We start from the raw sequence: 14,041 nt of genomic DNA, 5'->3' as shown, positions 1-14,041 counted from the left end.
AAGTTTGAAATTTTATGATGGATGTTACACAGCAGTGGTAGTATTTCTGATTTTTTTAATGACTGCTGTACCATATACTTAAGAAATACAACTTTCCCAGCCCTAGTTCTTGAATTAGATTAATGCCTGTTTCCTTAGAATTGTAGTATTCTCATTAAATTTGTAACTTCAGTAATATTTATGCTAGTTCCTGTTATGGTGAAAATAATAAATGCTGCAGGTGTGGTTATGGAAAGAACCTGCTCAAGTTTATTTGATTTAATGTGTTGATGATCACGTCTCAGGCTGACTCTTAACTTTCCTTGTGTGTGCACCATGTAAATGCCAATAGCTGTACAATAATTTTCTGTTTATGCTTTTTCAGGGACTCAGCTGCTCCCAAACTGTTCTAAGCAGAATTTTTTTTGGATTATAATTTGTAAAGGGAAAATTCCTTATTTAAAATATCTCCCATTCCCAACACTTGGAATAGCTTTACTCTTTTTTCCTTTTTTTGTATTTAAATAGGAGGAGGGAAAATCCAACCCTGAACCTTGGAACTCACTAGAGTTGCTTTTGTTACCTGTGTGCTTTTGCTTGGTAAAGTGAAAATACTGATCATGCTTAAAGGGTAGGATGATTTGTGAAGAACAATCTGAAGATTTCTTGGTGCACACTGATAGTTCGGCACAGGAATGTAATGTGATATGTCAAAAGCATCATTGGTGGAGTGTTTTCAGCTCAGTGGATTTTATTACAAACAAAAACATGTAAAGTGCTGAGTTAATGTTAAGTTCCTCTATTTCTGTTTGAGACCTAGGTTTCTAAAGAGAATCCAGCTTATTAGTCAACCCACTTAAAAAAGCCAAACCACCTCAACCAAACAAAAAACCAATTCTATGCAGTATCTGAACTGTTTCTTTTCACACTTGATATATGCTGTGAAAGGCACTGTTGTATTATATTGTAATTGCAACGTGTTTATATTTCTAGAAGAAACCAAGTCTCTAGGAGTGGAATATGTAAGCCTGGGAGACAAACTTGTTGAAGATGGCTGTATTCATATAATTTCACTGGGTTCCAAAGCTCTGATGATACAAGTTTGGGCAGACTTGAACACTGGAGCATTCATATTTCGGTATGGTGTATTAGTCCAGAAGCAGTCCTGTGGACATACTGTGTTGTTACCTCTAGTAGCAACTTGCAGAGAATACTGATGGAGAGTAGGGAACTAATTTCTGTGGTAGAGACGTCTTGCACACTGGTGGGGCAACATCAAATAAGTGTTTTGGAAACAGGTTTATCAGCTTCAACTGGTAAGCTCTGGTCTTAAGTGTTTCATATAGTTATTTATAAATTACTGCCCACAAGGTATCAATTCGAGTTCTAATGAAATGACACAATAAATGTGAGAAGGTGGAAAAGATTTTTGCAGCTGTAGGTTTTCACACCTCAGCTGTGTGAAAACTGCTGTTATGTTTTACTTACTGGGACAGTTTAAATATTCTGAGTGCATTTTAGTCCTAATTTAGTTCTCATAAATAATCCTTAAGTATCCCTGAAATGTGTCTAAAACTGCAATTTTACAGTACTTTATTTCAGTGTTCAAAGCACCTGCAGTTTTTCAATAAATTGAATTCAACTTTTCTCTAAAATGGACATATCTTTATCTTAAATGTAAGCAGATTTATGCAAACAAGTTAAATAAGTAAGGTGAAAGCATTGTGATGATTTTCCTTGCTTATGTTGAGCACTCTAAAAATAGAACTGTGATCAAAAAATTACCTGTCAAAGTTAAGGAATGCAGTCTCAAATTAACTAAGGCCAAAATGGGGGGGGGCTTAAAATATGGGGTTTAAAATGCAGCTATGGAAACACACCCCCTCATTTTTCCTTTACTGTTGGTTTTCATAGTATGTGCATGGATCCAAATGACGAGATGAAAGCTGGTCTTCTGGCACAGGCTGAATCTCCAGGGAATGTTTTCCATGTGGGCAGGTGGCAGCATTTGGCATTAAAATACCTGCAGAAGCCAGAAGGCAAGAAAAATTTCCATGGAAAGCTGTTGCTGTGGGTTTCTGGTCAGAGGTAAAGAACACATTAGTTGTACCTAGATATTTATTTTCTTTAAAAGATACTTTCTGGTAAGAAAGCATCTGCAATATTTTGGCACAAGCTGCAGTTAAGGTTGAGTAGTCTTCTAGGAGGATAGGAGAGGGAGTATGTTACACTGTTAGGAATTCTTTAGAATGTTAGAGATATACAGAATATTCATGGATTACTTTGAGAATTGTCAGTTTATATCACAGACCAATGCAGACATCGATGTTTTTCTTCATCACAAATAAGGGAAAGAGGCAAGTACTGCAAGATTTTGAGTAAGATCCAGAATGAGCCATGACATGAAGTTAGCAGTAGGCATAATGTCTGGTTGAATCCAAATTCAGGAGGTGTAGTATAGGTCAGGTACTGGCAATATTGTTGGAAGTAGGAATTAAGAGGAGTATGAGAAAAGGCAGTCACTTTGTTCCACTGAGAAAAATTAATAGGGAAGAAGTTAAAAAATGTTTTGGACAAGAACTGACAGTGAGAAGTACTACTTCCACTGCAAAGTTAAGGTCCATGCTCCTTAATGGGGTACCTGATACTAGGTTGAGTGGGCCTGTGCCTATATGAATTATTCACTGGTTAGATAAATAGGAATTTATTAAATATCACAGTCTTTACCTCTTCTTCCTAAAGTCGAGTCTGTGAAGGCTGTGTTAAGTCTGTGCATGCTGGTAATCAGTGAAGTCCAAATACGGAGATATAGGGGAAAGCTAAAACTACTACAATGTTCTCCCCACCTGTAGCTGTTGAGGCCTCTCTCTATATAGATTTAGTTGCTAGTTTGCTAATAGTTAGGCTCTTTCAGAAAGCTTTGACCTTTACAGTCCAATTAGTTTGTTTATGTAAAGGCACATGAAGTTAATTGGATGCTTTCTGAAAGCATCAGGCTTATTGCCTGTGGCTGTGCAGCACATCAGCTCTGACAATGTTTCCCGGTACAAGCAAATCCTCAGCATGGTGTTTTCTAGCATTTGGGAGCCATGGTTTTCATGATGTGCGTTAGCATGCTCAAAGGACTTTGACTTGTTAGGAATAGTAGAAATGATTTAAAAATTGTGGTATTTTAGAAGTGTGTGAAGTGTAACATACCATTTCCTCTTCGAGGTCAGAGGAAAAAAGGAAAGAATTTCAGAACAAGGAAAACTTGATTTCATGGCAACCCTAGCTGGGATTCTATTAATCTGTTCTGTGCAGTATTGGAATGCATATACAGTTATGTTACTGAGTTTTAAGGTGCCTGGAAGTTGAAGAGGACTTCAGTTATTTAGTGTTGATGGCATGACTTCTCACCTACTGAATATTAAAATGAATTTTAAACCTAAGCTGAGTATCTTAGATAGCAATTTTGATCAGATCTTAACATTTAAACTTGTTTGTTTATATGTATTTTTAGGCAATGTGAGATTAATTTAGATTTTGCACTACCAAGGAAAACAAGCCTATCATCTGACAGTAACAAAACATTTTGCATGATTGGCCATTGCACATCATCCCAAGAAGATCTGCTTCGATTGTCGGGTAGATGGGATCTTGGAAATCTGCTTCTATTTAATGGTACTTTTGTATGCTTTTTTCTTGAATAAGTGCCCATTTCCTCTTTTCCCTCCAAAATCAAAGGCTTATTTTAACATCTTTTTTAACGTGCCAAGTTTTTACACTAAAAACAACAATACACCCTTTAGTAGCATAATATATCAGGGAGAATGTAAGTAAATGTTTCAGTATTGAATATTTCCGAATGTGTCCTTCTGCCATATTCTCTTGCTTTCTGCTTAGTGCCATAGTTAGCAATTTTCTTAGAATTTTTTAAAATAATATGTTGGGGTAGGAGATAAAGAGAGAGTGATATTTGCTCAATTTTTTTTTTCTCAAAGTACTCAGTCTCTTACCTGGAAAATTGATTTCACTTACCTGCTGCTAACCTGCTAGCTGCAAATTGCATAAAGCATGTTAAAAAGTTAACAAAATCTAAACCACCGAATGCGCTGAGTTAAGCATGCTTATTTCTGGAACTTGCAGTGTTACTCTGGAGATTTTAGATGTATAATTCTTCCTTGGGAAGTCTTATCTAGTACTTCCGGGTGTTTGCTTAATGCTGAAGGCTGGAGCCCTGCTGCTTTGTCACCTGGCATTTCAGATGCTGTGGCCCAGTCAGGACTACTCCACAAAGTGGGACCAGTTTGTCCAGGATGTGTGGTGCATGTAGGTCCTGTGTGTGTAGATGTGAGTTTGTAAGCCATAGGCAAGAAACTGGTAATAAATGTAACCTGTAGAATCGACATGGTCTGGTTGCCATGTGCCTGCTGCCTGCCTAACTGATGTGTCCAGAGAGCCTGGATTTGCTGCTGTACAGCTGTCACGCACCCACACATCAGACCTGGGTCCTTCTGGATACTTCTTTTGGGTTTGTGTTCTCAGGTCACATATGACCCAAGATGTGCTGCCCAGAAAGGGGAGGAGCGTTCATTTAGTCTTCTACTTCCTACAGGGTTTTTTTCCCTTCTGTCAGTTGTAGTGAGCTGTTGCTATTGCATCCTGTTCAGTCACTGCCCAAGTCTCCAAGACAATGCAGCATGTTGTTGCTATCTGTAATCCTGCAATGCTTTGAAAGCTTTGAGGAGGCTCAAATAGATGACTTTTTAATTTTAAAAAGTCAGATTTTTCAGAGATGTTGATCTTCAGTTCATGCAGGTAATTTTCCTGACTTGGTTTCAGTTGCCTTTGCCGCTGAATTATTCTGCCCTGTGATGCGTCAGAAGTCACTGATCTACTGTAGCCAATGGCAAGCACTAGGCTGCACTGATTGTTTTATCATCAGAGCCTACAAAATCCAGTTGGTGATATTCCTTGTAAAGTCTCTGATCCTACTAGCCAATGTATGAATTTTGCTTTATTGTATAGTAAAGAGTTAACAGATTATTTTCTGTATTTTAGGTGCAAATATTGGACCAGAGGAAGCATTTTACTTATACACATGTGGTCCAGACTTCACTTCTGTAATGCCTTGTAAATATGGCAAAACATTGACTGACTGCTCAAAGTACATAAGTAAAGAGATTCTACAATGTGAACAAATTAAGGAGCTCTTCATGACAAAAAAGGAAGTGGATATTGGGGTTTTAATTGTAAGTTTCTACCTTAAAATGGTCCTTAATCTTTTAGAACTGATTAAGAAAGTGGGAACAGGTTTCCTGCTGTCTCCCAAAGCGCTTCGTCTGATCAAAGCAGAGAGGATCAAATCCTCTTCTCATTAAGATCATTGCAGGGCTCTTCCTACTTATTTTAATGGGAGTTGAACTCCACACAGGGTGACCATTTCATCTTGCTTCAGGCTGGGCTCTGAAAATTTCTAGATGTTCCAACCTCTATAAATAATCCTGCACATTAAATCATAGTGGATAAACAGGTACCTCCAAAAACTCTAGGATGGATACATAGCTCTTCCCTCCATTAGTGTAAAAGTAGCCAAGGACTACTAAATTAACCTTTAAGATTTAAACTGAGGGAAGAGAAATGAGGATTTATCTGGCTTTAAGGAAGCAAAAGAATAAATCTAAATTCCTTGAAGATTTTTGAGGAAGTAAGTTTGCATCACGTTTGGCTGAAAAGTAATTTTCCAACTGGCAGATACTGCTTTTCTCATCTTTCCTGACTGAAATAGCCCTGCCGGATGCAGGTGTAAATATACTTACTGCTGGAAGAAGAATAAAATAAAACTTGCTTATCAGTGAAGCCTGCTATATTGTGGGAATTCATACACTAGTAATTCCTGCTGTATGAATTGTTCCCACTAGAGGGATTTTTCTGATTTCATTTTGTAGCTGCATGCAAAGGCTCATTCTGTCCGGATGTGATCCGCGTACACAATGGTACTAAATTTTGAATAGGTTAAGAAGAAATGAATGAGATAAGAGCTTAACAAATCAGTCATGTAACTTATAAGCTTATTTTCCTTACAGAATACCAGATAGACAGAAGAACCATGTGCTCAAGTGATAAATTAATCTTTGCACTTTTGCGTAGAGTGCAAGCTCCTTAAATGAAATTATTTCTCTATTTTAAATAACCTTCCAAATAAGATCATTTTACCTTTCTGTGAAAATAAGTTACTTTCCATAGGAGCTCTGGTTTTGGTTTAAGTCTCTTCAGTAATGAAACTTGTTTTGAGTTTTTCTTATGGCAAAGCTGATTGAAGAATGGAATTAACACAAAAAGCTGGGAAAGATTTTTTTTTAAAACTTCAGTATTTTGGACTTGCCATTTTAGAAAGGGAAACTCTTTATGTGCCCATTTTATTTTAAATTTGTCAGTAACTCTGTGTTTTATGCAAAACAGTTATATAGTTCTTCAGGGGATGAGAGGGGGATCCTTGGTGAAATTTCTTAGTGTTTTTTTTTTAATTTTCTGTGCTTTAGCTATTGCATGAGTTTGCCAATATTTGGGAGTCCTGTTGCATTTTAGTGTACGTGCATCCAGATGCAATTGCAGTGCATGTTAATGGTAAAGTAGAAATGAATTGCCAAAGTTGTTACTACTTGCTCTTAGGTGACTTTTGTGTGCAACCTTTCGTGTCCTTGGTATGTGGGGGGGGTTTGTGTTAAATTTCTAGAAAAAAATTAAACTCTTTTTTTTTTTTCCCCCCAGGAGAGTCTTGCTGTTGTTTATACCACAAGCTGCCCTGGTCAGTACACCATATATGAGCCTGTCATTAGACTGAAAGGTCAAGTGAAAACTGTACCTTCCCAGAGACCTTTCAGTTTGAAAGAAGTTCAGAGCAATGTGTTGGACTCTCATCACCTAAAAGCGCTTCAGCCGGTTGAATATAAAACTCTTCAGAGCATACTACATGAAATTGGAGGCACTGGTGCATTTGTTTTCCTCTTTGCTAGGGTAAGGGGGCTGGAGGAGAGGGGTGTGTGTATGAGTTCTCCTGTATAAAATTTTCCTTGTATCTTGGGTAGATTATTCTAGCTGCCTTGCTAAAATAGTCTGCCTGTGTTGCTTTTCTGTTAAAGAAAACTTGTGGAAAATACCTGTGGTATAAGGCTGCATCATGTAGGTTGTCTTAAACTGGAAGTGTAATTATAATTCTGTTGCATTACGGTTTTTATAATATTGCCAGTATGTAAGATGGGGTGTTACATTCTGATTTAGAAATGGGGCTTTTAAATATCAAAAGAGGTTATTTTTAGGGATGTTTTAGAACTGATTTTATTTTTTGTCTCTGATTTTGAGGCACCTAAATTCATTGCATATCTTTAACCACTTTAACCACAGGATATTCACAATGCAAGTATGAATAAATATGAAACTACATGGTGTGCAAAGCTTTGTTTTTATTTAGTGAATAATGAGAGCTTTTTGGTGATAACTGTTCAGCTATTTTCAAAGGGTTATCCTAAGAAAAACTGCTATTTGAAAAATAGTAAGGCTGTAATTTAGTTGCTGCTTAACTGTGACCTGTACATGGAGAGGCCAATATTTGTGCTAGCAGTCTCTGAAGTACTACAGTTAGTTCAAAATTCTACTCTAGGCCTAAGACTTGTCTGGTTTATATGCCTCTGGTATTGCTCTGAAAGATATGGTGAAAGTAGTAACAAATGCACATTTTACCTAGGTTATTGTTATAAAGACACTGCCTGTTGTAATTTCACTACTGATACTGAAATCTGAGGTGAAAATCCTTATCCATGTTATTTTATTGTGTAAATTTATGCTGAGTATCTGCTATAGATCCTGCAGAAGACTATTTGCATCAGTAAGGCAAGCAAGCAATAGGTCAGCTGTGAGACAATACAGGTCTCATAATACAGGTGTATAAATGTGTAAGTGCAGCAGAATTAACAGGTACATGTCAAGAGAACCTATATGATCTGAAATCCCATCAATGTGATATTTCATTCTTGTATATTTTTCGTAAAAATACTAGTTGCTCTTGGGATTCAAGAATTGTAGAAATCAAAGAGGGGAAAATGACTAATGGTCTTTATCTATAAAATTGCTAGTCTCTTTATGGATAAAATAAAACTTCATTGTTTGACATTTACAACTAGATTTAGTCTAGAACTTCGGGAACCTTTTTTATAGCTTAAACACTTCAGAAAAATACCTTTTTCAGGGCAAACAGTTTATTCTTATTAGTGGCTCATGTATTTCATGATCTTGTGACTCTAGTATGGCCAGTACCTTCTACTTAAAATTTATTTAGAACAGATTTTTTTCTTAGAAAGGGATTCTTGTATTTCCTTAGCAGATCATAATTTAGCACAGTAGGAAGTATCACTTGAAGTATAATATCTGAATGTACACACAGACAAAATGAAGGTTGTGTATATAATATCAAACGCTTTAGAAGAGATTTAATCCATAAGTAGTTATGTAGCAGTGCAACCAAGCTTTTTTTCTAGATGTTTCTCACTTAAACTGTCTTATTAAATTTGCCTTTTCCTCAGGTAGTAGAGATAAGTAGCTGTGAAGACACTCAAGCTTTAGCACTACAACTTATACTGTCTTTAACAAAATACAATCAACAGAGGATACAGGAGATGGACAACTGTAATGGTTATTCTATGATTCGTCGGGTGTTGATAAAATCAAAATGCATTGTTGGATTTTGCATGCTGAAGGTAAAATCCTCTTTTCAACCTGATATTTTGCTTAATATTAGGATAAGTCTAGAAACTTCTCTGAGATTTTAATTATGCATTTGTAGCTGTTTTTACAGAGTCAGAACAGTGATTTGAAGCAGGATTGGTGTTGACCATGATATGATAGAAATGTCTTCCCTATCAAGAGTATGCTGTCTCTTTAAAGATTTTAATTTTTTTTTGTAAACTGAATGGAACAACTGTACTGCTTTGTTTTCATACTCAAAAAAACAATTCCCTCCTCTTTAAGACTCTCCTCGAAGGATGCTGTAGTGATGAGATTCTCTATTTAAATGAAAATGGGCAATTCCAGCTTGACCCAGATTCTGCTGCTGTTATTCAGGATGTCCAGTTGCTAGAAAAGCTGCTGCTTGACTGGAAGATATGGTCTAAAGCAAAGGTAAATACTTTAATTTTGGAAATACTTTAGGTGTAAATCCAATATATATATAAAAAAAGGATTATCAAGTCTGAAATTAATTTCTCCCATTACGCATTAGTAACTGGAGTAGTAGTTAGTTAATGACTACAATTTTCTAAAATTAATGTTCCTTGTTTTTCTTTGAATAACTGTTTATATTATCAATTTCCTATGATCAGTGGTAGAGGTAGCCTTAGTGTATTAAATTCTGTAAATGTGCTGTGTGCAAACGACTTCTTAATTGAATTGATAATTTTTTTTTTTTTGTGGAAAAACCAAGGAGGACATGTTTTCTTTTGGTGTTAAGCTGTTGAAAATAACCATTCAGGGTTAATATAGCTAAGAATGTACAAAACTAATTTTAGACAAGTAATTATTTTTTGGTAGCTTAATCATTAAAGCATGCTTAATTTTGTACGAACATGACTTTCCTGATTAGTTTCTAACCTGCTCTGACCTGACCACTTGCACTCATTTCGTAGTCATCTCAGGCGTAAAACTAACTTGACTTTGTTGTATTTGTTGGTTGTTTTTTTTCCTCAGTATGTAGACTCACAAATATATTTTTGAAGCTATGTTCCTGTTTCTTGTTTTTCAGCAAGGTGTTTGGGAAACCCTGTTAGCAGCTCTAGAAATCCTCATCAGAGCTAACCATCACCAACAGATGTTTAACATTAAACAGCTATTGAAAGCTCAAGTGGTCCATCACTTCCTGTTAACCTGTCAGGTTCTGCAGGTACTTCCACTCTGAAATCCTACTTTGTGCTTGGCAATACTCGTTTTTATTTGGGGAGGGTGGGGTAGAAGGGACTAAATTCTGTAGCAAAAGTTGAGTAGGCTGTCCTCTGTGCTTCCAGACTACTTCCATATTCAACAGGCAATGTTGCTGTAAACTGGTACAGTTCCCTACTGGGTGCTCCATTTACTGCTGGACAGAAGGGATAAGAACTTAAAACCATCTGGTGTGATCTGGAAACATAGGCTCTAGGTTCCTTGCACAGCCCTACACCAGCAGGAGCTGAAATTAACTGTCCCTTTTATATCGAAAGACCTGAGATGTCTCTTGCTGGTTCTTGTCTTTGTTGCTGGAAACCAGATACTGGGCAGGTATCTGTTTGTGCTGTATCTCATCAGGGCCTGCCTGTAGTGCTCAGTCTGAGCACTCATCTCAAAATTTTGGTACAGTAGTAGCTTCCGCCCTGGCATGGAAACAGCTATGCCAGAAAGGACTTTAGAGAAATGCTTCAGTCCTTTGATAGACACTTCTTAAGAGCATGATTTTGATATGGTTTCCTGTTTATAATACATGTATCTATTTGTGAAAATATGCATTGTAATAATTTTTTTCCTCTACTCTTATTTTCTATCTTATATTCCTTTTTATTCTAAGTTTCTCACTTCAGCACATGAAATGCATTTATTGGTTTTTTCCCTCTTTTAATGATTTCTTTACAAAAATATTTTCCTCATTTTAATATCTGTTAATTTTTAGTTTCTTTGCCTAGACACAGAGTGTTTCATAATATCATGTTATTTCTCCTGTCATTTTGCATATTGGGGAAAAATAATTTCTTGATTAAAAAAAAAAACTACTCAAATTGGTCAATGATTTGGCAATTTTGTGGGGGCTGATGGAATGAAGGTGAAACTATATAAGCCATTCTCTTTGGAAAAACTTAAAGTAACTTCATTGAATCTTTTCCCACAGCAGTCTCAGTTAAGGTGCTTGGATATCAAAAAAAGGAGGTAAATTTAGCAAAGCTGGAAAGAAACAAGACAATCACCATGCTCACCTTTCAGTGAGGTTTCCCACAAGTTTATTGAAGTGTTGTTCAAAAATCCATATTCTTTTAATAGATTTTTTTCAGGTAGCCATTGTCAGAATGTATAGAATCCTTGATTAAGCTGAAATTATAAATATAATTATCAATTAATCTCAAATATGGATGTTTATAAAAATGGCTACTGAAGTGGAAATACAGAAGACTCAGTGTGGTAGTGTTCAGAAATTTATTAATATATTGGAATTACTGGTATTGGCAACCATTAATTTCTCTACAACTGTGTAATCCAATGACAATAAACCATAATTTCAATGGTGATTCATGTCCTAAAGTTCCAACATTTCATATCAGAGCAGTATAGTATTGAGAAGATGCTCATTTTTCTAAAAATCAACTTGTGTAACATATGCAATATTTGGTGCATCATGGACTTAGATAACATTCAGGATGTACAGTAGCTCCTCTCAAAATTAAAGAATACAGCTGAGCTTCTTTTCTTATCTGTTCTACTGCAGCATGACAATTAAAAAAAAAAAGAGAGTTTGTCAAATGAAAATTGCAAGTCGCTTACAGTTGTACTACACTTTCTTTCTAGGAGCATAAGGAGGGACACCTTACATCCCTGCCTCGGGAGGTTTGCAAGTCATTTGTGAAAATAATTGAAGAAGTACTTGGTTCTCCTCCAGACCTGGAATTGCTGACACTGGTTTTCAATTTCCTCTTAGCAGTTCACCCTCCCACTAATACATATGTTTGTCACAACCCTACCAACTTCTACTTTTCCCTGCACATAGGTAAATGTGCCACATTTAGATAAGCAATAAGATTAAAAATCTGGTCATAATCTAATATTTTTAAAAATACTTTGCTGTATTTTAATGGCAATATATTAAGAATTATTGAACTGTTGGGACTTAATAGTGTAAACTTTCCTGAAACAGGTTACAGTTGGACTGTTTACTTGGAGAGCTTTCTTCTGTCTATAGCCATAGATAATTTTTCTGGTGGTTATGCCTTTAACTTAAAGTTTGGTGCTGACTACTGTGAGTCTAATTTATCAGCAATGCAAACATAAAAAGCTTTTATGTAACTTTCCCCTTTATCTTTTCTTTCTAGATGGCAAAATTTTCCAGGAGAAAGTTGAATCACTTAGGTACCTGAGAAATTCCAGCAGTGGTGGGAAGTCAGTAGACAATTCTGCATTCGTGATTACATCTCCAACTGGATTTACAGCTTTACCACTGGAAGGTAAAATGTACCACTTCTGGCAAATGACTAGAATGCCTCAAAGTGTTACTTTCATACAGATACTTCTTCAAAGCTCCCCCTGTCCATTGGAGCTTGATGCCTGAACAGGAGAGTAAGAGGGATGGAATAGAATGTGCTACCTAAACTGCTCTTCATTCTTAAGTTGAAACAAATTGCCACATTGATGGCTCAGGCAGTGAAGTGGACCAGATAAGCAGAATCATTTCATTTGTTAAACAGACCTGCTAGAGATGTTTGAGAGTACCCTGACCAGGCAGCAGTTGAAGTAGTGAGCCATAAGCAGCTATCTTATCTGGGCAGAAAGCATTAAGACAATAGTTTTCTTTCTTTGTGCATAATCCCTAACATCCATCCATGTGTTTCAGATCATGTGTGACTGGCTAAATTCTGGATATCACAATGTAATACCTTTTATAGTTGATGTCTTGTTGCTACTTTGCTTAGGAAAAGGAAATAGAGTCTTCAAGCACTACTTCAGTTGAAACAATGTTTATTCAAGTTTTTTTAGTCTTTTTAGTAAAGAAGTGTTATGAGGAATTGTACTAAATTGTACAGTACTAAATTGTGGACAGAATCAGTCCTTTTCCCATGTGGAAAAATGTGTGAAATCTCGTTCTTCTAAATGAGTACTTTTAGTACTTTTTTAATATCAGTATTACCAAATTATTGGTTTTGATTAGAGGTTATCCATGTGTACCAGAGGGATACTCAACATAACGTTTTTGTGAAAATAGATGTTTGAGTATTTTGTGATTCTTAATTTGATGTTCCAAATTTATATAAATGATGTATAATTTATATAATCTTATCTTTAATCAGGAACTATAATAGTGGTAGGACAAGGAGTAACGGGTATGAATTAAGAGAGGAAGTTTAGGATAGTTAATAGGAAGAAACTTTTCACTGTGGGTGTGGCAAGGCACTGGAACAAGTTTCCTGGAGAGGTTGTAGCTCCCCCAACCCTGGCAGTGTTCAAGGCCAAGCTGGATTAAGCTCTGAGCAACCTGGTCTTGTAGCAGCTGTCCTGCCCATGGCAGGAGGTGCTGGGGCTAGAAGATTTTACAGGTCCATTCCAACCCCTTAACACTGTATGATTCTATAAGATATCTGAACTGTATGTGTGTTAAGTAACCTGCTAGCTGCATGTGCGTTTGCAATTTGTTGCTGCCTGTGTGTGTGAAAGCTTGACTGTAACACTGTAGCAGCTGTGTAGCTCTCCCCTGTTGTGTGAAGGCCAGCTTGGGCTGGCTGTGTTGGCACGTGTGTGTGTGTGTGTATTCATGTATTTCTTTCATATATTTCTCATTAAAAATACATTCCTAATGCATTGTCATTGCATTAGTACTCACTGATGCATAGTTTCCTAAATGCTTGCGAATGCAAAAATTCTCCTTTTTCTAGACTGACAGGGAACTGCTTCTACCAGTCTTGTATACAGTCATCTTTCTCTCTTAAAACTGTATTTTGTTAAAGACTTGTGATATGCTCTGAAAGTTTGACTATTTCAGGTCAAAATGTGCAGCTAAAAGCAAGCACTGTTAATTAAAACACATAGTTGTTTGTTCTAAATTTGAAGTGTGTGTAAAACCTTGCTGCAAAAGATTTGCTGAGTAGTAATTTGATGTCCACTGAAACAGTGCAGATTGGACCTCTTACACAAAGCTCCGAATAGAACAAGCTGCTCTATTTGACCCTGCTTTGAGCAAGCATTCTGGTGTAGACACCCTCAGATGTGCCCTCCACCCTCCATGATTCTATAAAGGTTCCTGCTGAGGGTTAGGTGAAAGGATCATAACTTAAATCTAGAAATTCCAGTATATTGGCAAAAACTA

At 36.5% G+C, this 14,041-nt stretch overlaps 1 protein-coding gene across 1 annotated transcript in view; it reads left to right on the top strand.

Annotated features, from left to right (window-relative positions):
- Positions 1 to 14,041, top strand: part of LYST (lysosomal trafficking regulator) — a 76,090-nt gene that overhangs the window by 29,697 nt on the left and 32,352 nt on the right. Inside the window, exons 13-22 of the mRNA XM_066178819.1 lie at positions 973 to 1,117; positions 1,894 to 2,067; positions 3,482 to 3,642; positions 5,023 to 5,213; positions 6,733 to 6,978; positions 8,541 to 8,714; positions 8,986 to 9,135; positions 9,755 to 9,892; positions 11,536 to 11,734; positions 12,057 to 12,188. Of these exons, the coding sequence (XP_066034916.1) occupies positions 973 to 1,117; positions 1,894 to 2,067; positions 3,482 to 3,642; positions 5,023 to 5,213; positions 6,733 to 6,978; positions 8,541 to 8,714; positions 8,986 to 9,135; positions 9,755 to 9,892; positions 11,536 to 11,734; positions 12,057 to 12,188 (1,710 nt within the window). The remainder of the gene's footprint in view (positions 1 to 972; positions 1,118 to 1,893; positions 2,068 to 3,481; positions 3,643 to 5,022; positions 5,214 to 6,732; positions 6,979 to 8,540; positions 8,715 to 8,985; positions 9,136 to 9,754; positions 9,893 to 11,535; positions 11,735 to 12,056; positions 12,189 to 14,041) is intronic.

Source organism: Chamaea fasciata, unplaced genomic scaffold (assembly GCF_029207755.1).
Source record: "Chamaea fasciata isolate MVZ Bird 193981 ecotype frontalis unplaced genomic scaffold, bChaFas1.0.hap1 SCAF_3, whole genome shotgun sequence".
In the NCBI taxonomy this organism is placed as follows: Eukaryota; Metazoa; Chordata; class Aves; order Passeriformes; family Sylviidae; genus Chamaea; species Chamaea fasciata.
Note: the sequence above shows the minus strand (reverse complement) of the source record. Positions and strands in the feature narration are given on the sequence as shown.